Source organism: Lipotes vexillifer, unplaced genomic scaffold, assembly GCF_000442215.2.
Source record: "Lipotes vexillifer unplaced genomic scaffold, Lipotes_vexillifer_v1.1 scaffold395, whole genome shotgun sequence".
In the NCBI taxonomy this organism is placed as follows: Eukaryota; Metazoa; Chordata; class Mammalia; order Artiodactyla; family Lipotidae; genus Lipotes; species Lipotes vexillifer.
Genome location: NW_006797390.1, coordinates 7,102,327 through 7,112,717, shown reverse-complemented (window position 1 = coordinate 7,112,717; position 10,391 = coordinate 7,102,327). Strand labels below are relative to the sequence as shown.

Sequence of the window (10,391 nt, the reverse complement as noted above, 5' to 3'; positions counted from 1 at the left end):
GTTCTCATTCATGTGAGGTGAACAACAGTATACTTTTACAGACTTTCCTAGGACCTCGTTAACTCTACTGCTCTCTATCAAATTTGTCCAAAAGGACCTGGACCTGGCCATTCCACACATCATATCAGTTCACTACTAAGATATCATATTAAATCAGACTGGATGTGGCGAGTGTGTTAGAACCTTACATGAGCTCTAAAGGGTCAGAGGTAAACCCTACAAAGCACATCAGTGAACTTTTAGGAGTCTGATCTAGGCTTGCCAGGATACTGGCAAGGACAAATTCCTGTATCTCACACCTACCACCAACCAAGAAGGAAGCATAATGCTGAAAGAACTCCTCAGTTTCTGGAGACAACTTTTCTATACTTTGGAACATTACTCTGAACCATAAATCAGGTGACGTGGAAGGTGAGCTTTCAGTATGGCCCAGGGAAGCTCTGCATTAGGTCAAGGTTGAAACTATTAAAGAGATTAAATCAGTAAATCAAAAACCTCCCAACAGGGCTTCCCTCGTGGCGCAGTGGTTGGGAGTCTGCCTGCCGATGCAGGGGACGCGGGTTCGTGCCCTGGTCCGGGAGGATCCCACGTGCCGCGGAGCGGCTGGGCCCGTGAGCCATGGCCGCTGAGCCTGCGCGTCCAGAGCCTGTGCTCCGCAGCGGGAGAGGCCACAAGAGTGAGAGGCCCGCATACGGCAAAAAAAAAAAAAACAAAAACCTCCCAACAAAGAAAAACCCTTGACCTGACTGCTTCAGTGGTGAATTCAACTAAACATTTAAAGAAGGACTAACACCAATCATTCTCAAACTTTTCCAAAAACTGAAGAAAAGGCAACACTTCCTAGCACTTCCTATGAAGCCATCAGTACCCTGATGCCAAAGCCAGACAAACATTACAGAACTACTACAGACCAATATCCCTTATGAACATTGATACAAAAATCCTCAACAAAATATTAGCAAACTGGTATTCAGCAGTATATTAAAAGGATTATACACCATGAGTAAGTGGAATTCATTCCTGGAATGCAAGCAAGCATGGTTCAACATATGAAAATCGATCAAAGTAATACAGCACATTAACAGAATGAAGGAAGAAAACATACGATCATCATCTGATACAGAAAACGCATCTGACAACATTCAACATCCTTTTGTGACAAAAACATTCAACAAATTAGGGATGGAAGGAAACAACCTCTGCACAATAAAAGCCACATATGAAAAACCCACAGCTAACATCATACTCAATGGTGAAAGACTGAAAATTCTCTTCTAAGACCAAGAACAAGACAAGGATGCCCATTTTACAACTTCTATTTAACAAAGTACTGGAAGTCCTAGCCAGAGCAAGTAGAGAAGAAAAAGAAAGAAAAGACACCCAAATTGGAAAGCAAGAAATAAAATTACCTTTGTTCACAGATGACACGATTTTATACATAAAAAACCCTAAGGGTTCTGCAAAAAACTCTTGGAACTAGTAAGTGAATTCAGCAAAGGAGCATAACACAAATCAACATGCATTTCTATACACTGTTGACAATCCTAAAAGGAAATTAAGAAAAGAATTTGATATACAATAGCATCAAAAAGAATAAAACATGCAGGAATTAACCAAGGAAGGGAAAGACACACTGAAAACATTGCTGAAAGAAATGAAAGAATTAACAAGTGGGAAGACATTCTGTGTCCATGGATTGGAAGATGTCAATATTACTCAGAGCAATCTATAGATTCAGTGCAATTCCTACAAAAATCCCAACATTTTTTACAGAAATAGAAAAATCTACCCTAAAATTCATATGGAACCTCAGGGGACTCCAAATAGTCAAAATAATCTTGAGAAAGAACAAAGTTGGAGGGCTCACACTGCTTGATTTCAAAACTTTAGTACAAAACCACAGTAATCAAAACAGTGTGGTACTCCAAACAACAACAAAGGGAATTCCCTGGCAATCCAGCGGTTACTACTCCGCACTTCCACTGCAGGGGGCACGGGTTCGATCCCTGGTCAGGGAACTAAGATCATGCATGCCATGCAACGTGGCCAAAACAAAACAACACACACACATATACACACACAAAACAGTGCGGTACTGGCATAATGACCGACAAATAGACCAACAAAATACAATAAAGAGACCATAAATAAGTCCTGCATAGATGGTCAAATGATTTTCAACTTTCAATGGGGAAAAAGTCTTTTCAACAAACGGTCCTGGGAAAACCAGGTATCCACGTGCAAAACTTTCAATGGGGAAAAAGTCTTTTCAACAAACGGTCCTGGAAAAACTAGGTATCCACGTGCAAAAGAATGAAGTTGGACCCTTACCTAATACATATACAAACATTAACTCAAAATGGATCAAAAATCTAAATGTAAGATCAAAAACTATAAAACTCTGGGCTTCCCTGGTGGCGCAGTGGTTAAGAATCCGCCTGCCACTGTAGGGGACACGGGTTCGAGACCTGGTCAGGGAAGATCCCACACGCCACAGAGCAGCTAAGCCCAAGTGCCACAACTACTGAGCCTGTGCTCTAGAGCCGGTGAGACACAACTACTGAGCCCATGTGCCACAATTACTGAAGCCCACGCACCTGGAGCCTGTGCTCCGCAACAAGAGAAGCCACCATAGTGAGAAGCCCGCATGCCACAATGAAGAGTAGCCCCCGCTTGCCTCAACCTGAGAAAGCCCGCATGCAGCAATGAAGACCCAACACAGCCATAAATAAATTAATTAATTAATTAAAAAAATAAATTTTAAAAAAACTATAAAACTCTTAGAAAAAACATAGTGATATTGGATTTGGCAATGATTTCTTGGATTTGACACCAAAAGCAGAAGCAATAAAAGGAAAAATATACAAATTGGACCTTATGAAAATTAAAAACTTTAGTGCATCAAAGAACGCTATCAAAAGCATAAAATGGCAACTCTCAGAATGGGAGAGAACACTTGCAAATCACTTATCTGATAAGGCATTAATATCCAGAATACATAGAGAACTCCTAAAACTAAATAACAGCAAAAAACAACTCAATTCAAAAATGGGCAAAGGACTGAAATAGACATTTCTCTAAAGAAAATATACAAATGACCAATAAGCAATGGAAAAAATGCTCATCATCAGTAATCATTAGGGCAATGCAAATCAAAATAACAATGAGATACTACTTGACATCCATAATGATGGCTTATTATTAAAAAATGGAAAACAGGGACTTCCCTGGTGGCGCAGTGGTTAAGAATCCGCCTGCTGATGCAGGGGACACGGGTTCAAGCCCTAGTCCGGGAAGATTCCCACATGCCACGGAGCAACTAAGCCTGTGCGCCACAACTATTGAGCCTGCGCTCTAGAGCCCGCGAGCCATAACTACTGAAGCTTGCGCACCTAGAGCCTGTGCTCCGCAACAAGAGAAGCCACCGCAATGAGAAGCCTGCGCACCACAGCAAAGAGTAGACCCCGCTCGCCGCAACTAGAGAAAACCCACGCGCTGCAACTAGAGAAAACCCACGCACAGCAACAAAGACCCAACACAGCCAAAAATAAATAAATAAATAAATATTTTTTTTAAAAAAATGGAAAACAAGTGCTGGCGTGCTTTAGAAGAAATTAGAACCCTTGTGCACTGCTGGTGGGAATGTAAAATGGTGCAGCCACTGTGGAAAACAGTATGCTGGTTCTTCAAAACAAATAACTAAACACAGAATTAGCATTTGATCCAACAATTCCACTTCTGGATAGATACACAAAAGAACTGAAAGCAGGAACTTGAACGGGTATTTGCACACCCATGTCCAGAGCAGTGTTATTCACAACAGCCAGAAGGTTCAAACAACTCAAATGTCCATCAACACATGAATAAACAAAATGTGGTGTATACATACAATGGAATATGATTTGGTCTTAAAAAGGAATGAAATTCTGACACATATGTTGTACAATGTGGATGAACCTTGAAAAGATTATGCTAAGTGAAATAAACCAGACACAAAAGGACAAATACCGTATGATTCCACTTATATGAGGCCTAGAATAGTCAAATACATAGAGACAGAAAATAGAATAGTGGTTACTAGGGGCTGGGGGAGGGGAAATGGGGAGTTAGGGTTTAGTGTTTGGTATGATGAAAAAGTTCTGGAGGTGGATGGTGGTATGGCTGCACGATGACGTGAATGTACTTACTGATATTGAACTCTACACTTAAAAATGATTAAAATGGTACATTTTAGGTTAAGTATATTTTACCACAATAAAAAAAAAGTGCACTGTAGTGGATGCCATGGGACACTGCTCAGATGCCACCTTCAGGACCAAGATGCTCATAACCCGGGAGCTGCCCTTGGCTGAAGGGGGCTGCCTCTCCCGAGCTTATCTCCCTGGTGGCAGCCTGCATGCAATGACTGACCACTCCCTGTGGGGTTGGCTAAGGCCTCTGTTACTTCGGTGGACTCTATCACAGTTCAAATTCTCCCTCAACCCAAATCCGCTCATAGCTGTTCTTCCTAAGAGCCTCCCTGCTAACCATCGTGCAGGCAAATCTCCATCTCAGAGCCTGTCCCCTGGGAATGCAACCTAAGAGAAGGACCACAGAGAAACGTATCTTGTTGAGCTTGATTTAGAAATATACCCCCAACATTTCCCTTCTCTCACTTGGTACCTGATTCTCAGTCGGTCGTTTTCTGAGTAGAGGCGTAAGACATGCTCCCGCTCCTGGAAGAGGCAGACCTGCACATCGCTTAGAGCTTTCCGCAGCTCAGCAATCTCTTCCTCCCTCTGCTGCAAATCCCATTCAAGTTTATGCTGGGGAAAAAGGTAGTTGAAAACACACTGGGCTTCATAGGAGTATCTCTCGTTGGATGCGGCAGAGTCAGTTCATGTAGAAATATTACAAAGTGGATGGTTTCAACAATACAGGATCCAAATGACAACAACAGGCTGTGTACAGACAAGTTTAAAACTACAAAGTGAGCGCGACGTTTGCATTCAACATCAGAGCTCTCACGGTTCCTTTTACAGACGAGAGAACACAGGACGCCACGTGATCCACCTGTTCTAGTCACACTTTTAATGCTTTCTATGTAAGAAGCATTGTTATGAAATTCTGGAAAACAAAGATGAAGAGGTATGATTCCTGCCTACAGAGCTGAGGAATTGTGTGGGGAGACAGACATGCCAACAATTAAAATTCAAGAATTATTTAATGGAGAAGCCCGCACGGAAAAATGGTAGAGGGGGACGGTACAGCAGGAGAAGAATCTCTGGAGCCTGTTGGGGAAGTCAGAGTCCACCACCAGAAAGCTGAAGCCTGAAAGGAAGGCCGTTAGAGACAAGCGGAGGGCAGTGCTCTCGGGAAAGAGCGTGGTAAACCAGCACGAACCAGCAAAGAGCCGGAAATGCTTGGCCGACCACGAGGACCTCAGCATCACTGGAGTGGGAAGTGACAGGCGGCCGCAGCGGTGTGGCGCTAGAGGCTGGGACCATGGAAGATGCTCAGGTGAGATGAAACTGGAGTTTGAATAGTGCGGCAGCAGTAGTGATGAGGTGGCTGGAAGGGACTGAGCGACATTCAGGACGCAGAATCAATGGGTCTTAGTGAATGACTGAATGGAGGGCTTGGCAGAACTGCAGCCAATGACACCAGTCATGAAGTCACAGAATAAAGAAAAGTTAAGAGACAGGGGTGAATGGAGGGAAATGGCAGTGGTCTATGCGCACACATGGGCGGGGAGAGGAAAAGGAGGTTCGTTCAGATACAGACACAACACCCTGGAGCTCAGGATGAGCACGAGTCAGCACTAGTTACCTGGATGTCACAGTCCCATAGGCAGAACTACAGTGCATGGATAAAACGAGATCATTTACGGTGGAATCGGGAAGAACTTGGGAAGACTAAGGAAGGAGAGCTGTTAACGGACACTGAGAACCGGTCAGAGAGCGGGGACAGACACTGGGAAAGAAAAATGACACCGGAATCAAGATGGGAGCAGAGTTTTGGGAAAGGAGACGTCGACAGTGACAAACACTCAAAGGGCACAGAGAGATGAGGTAATTTTGGCAACAGGTCCTGGAGTCCACAGGTGGAGCAGCGAGGACAGGACCCAACCGCAGTCAAGGAGTCGCTGAGTGGGTGAGGAAGTCAAACTATTCCGGAAGAGTAGCTGGGAAAGAAGGCGCCTCCCCGCTGAGAGTAGCTGGGGGTGCAGCTAGAGGGGTGCCTTTCTCTTTTGTTGGGAAAGACTTGAATCTGTCCATATACTGAGGAGGAAAAGCCAACATCAGGCACGAGGTTAAAAACAGAACACAAAGGGGAGTTCCCTGATGGCCTAATAGTTAAGGTTTGGGGCTTTCACCGCCATGGCCTGGGTTCAATTCCTGGTCGGGGAACTGAGATCCTGAAAGCCGTGCAGCACGGCCGAAAAATAAATTAAAAAAAAAAAACACAAAGAGGCGAGGTAGCAAAGCAGGGTTTCTTAGGAAGGAAAGGGGGGTGGGGAGCAGAGAAAGTGCTGGATCCTTCAGCTTACTGTGGTCCCTGGATCGGTAAGAGGGAGGAGATGGATACGGACACAGGTGACTGTGTGTGGATGGGCAGGAAGCTGGTGTTCCCTCTGTGAACTGGGAAGCAAGGCTGCCTGAGGACAGAGGGAGCCTGCGGGCCGGAGGGGAGCAGTGAAGGCAGGGCACAGACGTGCAGGGACGGGGAGCCAACCAGTGATGGGTAAGAAAACTGCTGCGTGGTGACTGAGGATACAGATGATTTGTTTACCATGAATTTATCCTGTAATGACCTGTGACCTTTCTAGGACAGTGGTTCTCAACTGGGGTGGTTTTGCCCATGCCCCCAGGAGAAATCTGGCAATGTCTGGGGGCATATTGGACTGTCACAACTTGGGGCTACCAGTATCTAGCGAGTAGAGGCCTGGGATGCTGCTACACATCCTGCATACACAGGACGGTCCTTACAACAAAGAATCATCAGCCCTCACGTCGGTAAGGCCAAGGCTGAGAAGCCCTGCTCCAGGACACAGGTGGTCGAGGATGGGGTTAAGCCACAGGGAGGGCTTCTGCCGGGCAAGGGGCGCAGATGAGCAGGGCCGCGTGCAGGCAGTACAGCGACTAGACTACTGGAGAGAAGCCCATGGGCTTCGGGTTAGAAGCAGGACACAGTGGCCAGAAGCTGCCCTGCTGCCCTGAGCACACTGAGAAGCCAGGAGCTGTGGAGGCGACACTGAAGCAAAGTCAGGTGTGAGGGAGAGAGAACCAGAGGTGCACAAGAGGCTGAGACAAAGAGTGAAGACTTTAGAGGTGGAGTTCTTTAGGGCATCGTGATCCAACGGGGCACCCAGAGGGTGGGGAGCTCAGCTGGGGAGGAGGGGATCAAAAGAGGATGTTGAGGACTTTGCTGGTGGCGCAGTGGTTAAGAATCTGCCTGACGGGCTTCCCTGGTGGCGCAGTGGTTGAGAGTCCGCCAGCTAATGCAGGGGACACGGGTTTGTGCCCCGGTCCGGGATGATCCCACATGCCGCGGAGTGGCTGGGCCCGTGAGCCATGGCCGCTGAGCCTGCGCGTCCGGAGCCTGTGCTCCGCAACGGGAGAGGCCACAACAGTGAGAGGCCCGCATACCCCCCCGCCAAAAAAACAAACAAACAAATAAGAATCCGCCTGCCAATGCAAGGGACATGGGTTTGAGCCCTGGTCCGGGAAGATCCCACATGCCACGGAGCAACTAAGCCCATGCGCCACAACTACTAAGCCTGCGCTCTAGAGCCCGCGAGCCACAACTACTGAGCCCACGAGCCACAACTACTGAGCCCACGAGCCACAACTACTGAAGCCCACGAGCCTAGAGCCTGTGCTCCGCAACAAGAGAAGCCACCGTGATGAGAAGCCCACACACTGCAACAAAGACCCAACTTAGCCAAAAATAAATTAATTAATTAATTTAAAAAAAAAAAAAGAGGACGTTGACACATGTACTGTGACACCAGCTGGCACTCGAAGGCCTTCTCAAGGGACGGGCTCACGCAGAGTGCACGAGGGTGTGCCGGCTCCTCCTCACCTGCCCTTCGCAGGCCTCTCTGTACAGCTCAAGCTTCTTCAACAGGCCCTCGTTTTCTGCCTCACACTCAGACATCATCTTCTGGTAATATTCTAGAAGCTCCTGAGAAGGGCAGAGGACGGCCAGACGATCCTCCACTGAAGGCAAGGGAGTTGACTGCACGGAATCGGAGAAAGACACCCCCTTCCACCTGGTGGGGCCGCTGAAGCCACCGGCAGCCTCCTGCTTGGGGAGAGCCGTCAGCCTGTGTAAGATTAGGAAGAACACGTTCATAAACTGTCTGAACATTTATGAGATGTTACAATTTCTTAAATTAAAAATCAGGTTTATGTCCTTAAAGTGCTTATAATTAAGGTGCTCACAAATCTTGAAAGTTTGATGTTACAGGTTTGTGAATAATCTTATGAACTGCTTTCGAGGTATTAAAGGTTTAAGGCTGGATTCAAAATACAAGTTAGAGAGTAAAAAAATCATTAAAAAAAAAAAAAAAGGAATATCAACTAAGTAAGACCAGACAGTGACAGTCAAAAATTTGATACTATAAGACACACAGCAATAGGAACACTTACATGCTGTTGATGGAGTGTAATTTGGTGAAACTACAGACAGTAAATTGGCACAATCTAGTAAAATTGCAATTTCTCTTGTCCGCACAGACATACAAAGTAACACAAAAATGTTCAAAATAACATTATTTGTGATAACAAAAACAGTAAAGCTTCCAATGTCTGTTTGATAGGATAGTGGATAAACTATGGTATATTCATACAATGGAATATTCTTAAAGTTATAGAAACTACGAATTACAGATACATGTATGAATATGAATGAATTCTCCAAATATTAAACGCAAAAATGTATGTAGGGCTTCCCTGGTGGCGCAGTGGTTGAGAGTCCACCTGCCGATGCAGGGGACGCAGGTTCGTGCCCCAGTCCGGGAAGATTCCACGTGCCGCGGAGCGGCTGGGCCCGTGAGCCATGGCCGCTGAGCCTGCGCGTCCGGAGCCTGTGCTCCGCAATGGGAGAGGCCACAGCAGTGAGAGGCCCGCGAACCGCAAAAAAAAAAAAAAAAAATTGTATGTAGATGCATATACAGACGATATTGCCATTTAAGATTAGAACATGCATAATGAAACAGTTTATTTTTAGGGGTAGATATATAAGTGGGAAAATTATTAAGGAAGGGCATGATAAAGATTCAGGATTAGAAAATACAGCCTAGTCAGTAACTACACGACCAATCAGACCCTAGTCTCTAGCATCAAAGACTTGAATTACATGGACCAAGACCAGCCAAGATCAAAGGCTAATCAAAGGCTGGACCAGAGGGATTTTTTGTTTGTTTGCTTTTAGCAAACAAGAGACTTAAGCTGAAAACAATGAAAGTTAGAAAACAAATGATACATAAGTGGAGAAATCCTCATGTGAGAATTAATCCACTTTGGCTAACTGCCTGCAATTTATTATACAACAACAAAATAGACCACAGAGTAGAAAAATTGTATACCAAAAGCCCAGAGTTGTAGTTAATGAAGGTTATGGGCAGCACTTTTTTTTTTTTTTTTTTCTTTTTGCGACACGTGAGCCTCTCACTGTCGTGGCCTCTCCCGTTGCCAGACGCGCAAGCTCAGTGGCCATGGCCCACGGGCCCAGCCGCTCCGCGGCATGTGGGACCCTCCCGGACCGGGGCACAAACCCGTATCCCCTGCATCGGCAGGCGGACTCCCAACCACTGTGCCACCAGGGAGGCCCATGGGCAGCACTTTTAATAAGTGAGCATGTACAGGAATGACATTAAAATCCACTTTCAGCTGGCATGAAGAACAAATATTTTCTCAATCATCAAAAGCTCACAACAGAAATATTACTGTTCTTAGTTTCATGTTTTGAAAAGGTATTGCCTTATAACTCTGGGATATAGGTTAATAGATAAACTAAGAGGTATTTCTGAGATTCTGCAAACGAGAGTGTGGCAATGAGGATGAAGATGAGGCACCATGCAGGTTGACACAGAGGCAGAGTCCAAAGTCCCCTGTGTTTGTCTATTGGTTGTTTCCCCCTGTAATCCAAGGGTCCAGTGGCACCGTATGAGGCCCACATAAAATGCCTGTATTCTTGTGTTAACATTTACTATGTCCTAGTTTCTAATCTAAATTCCACATAATTAGAGAAATGAGGTCTAATATAGTCCAAATCCAAAACTCTTCTAGTTCCTAAGCCAATGTGTACTAAGGTGACAGAAGTCTGGATTCTTTATTTCAACAACTCAAAAATAAGCAAATGTCTTACTTTCTGCAGACAGGGGATTGCGTCGGGGTAAAGTTCAT

At 45.5% G+C, this 10,391-nt stretch overlaps 1 protein-coding gene across 1 annotated transcript in view; it reads right to left on the bottom strand.

Moving 5' to 3' along the window:
- The window catches only part of CCDC77 (coiled-coil domain containing 77), a 23,641-nt gene extending 13,250 nt beyond the window's left edge, over positions 1–10,391 (bottom strand). Inside the window, exons 1-3 of the mRNA XM_007469470.1 lie at positions 10,354–10,391; positions 8,065–8,308; positions 4,663–4,805 (exon numbers count right to left, since the gene is read on the bottom strand). Coding sequence (XP_007469532.1) covers positions 4,663–4,805; positions 8,065–8,308; positions 10,354–10,391 — 425 coding nt within the window. The remainder of the gene's footprint in view (positions 1–4,662; positions 4,806–8,064; positions 8,309–10,353) is intronic.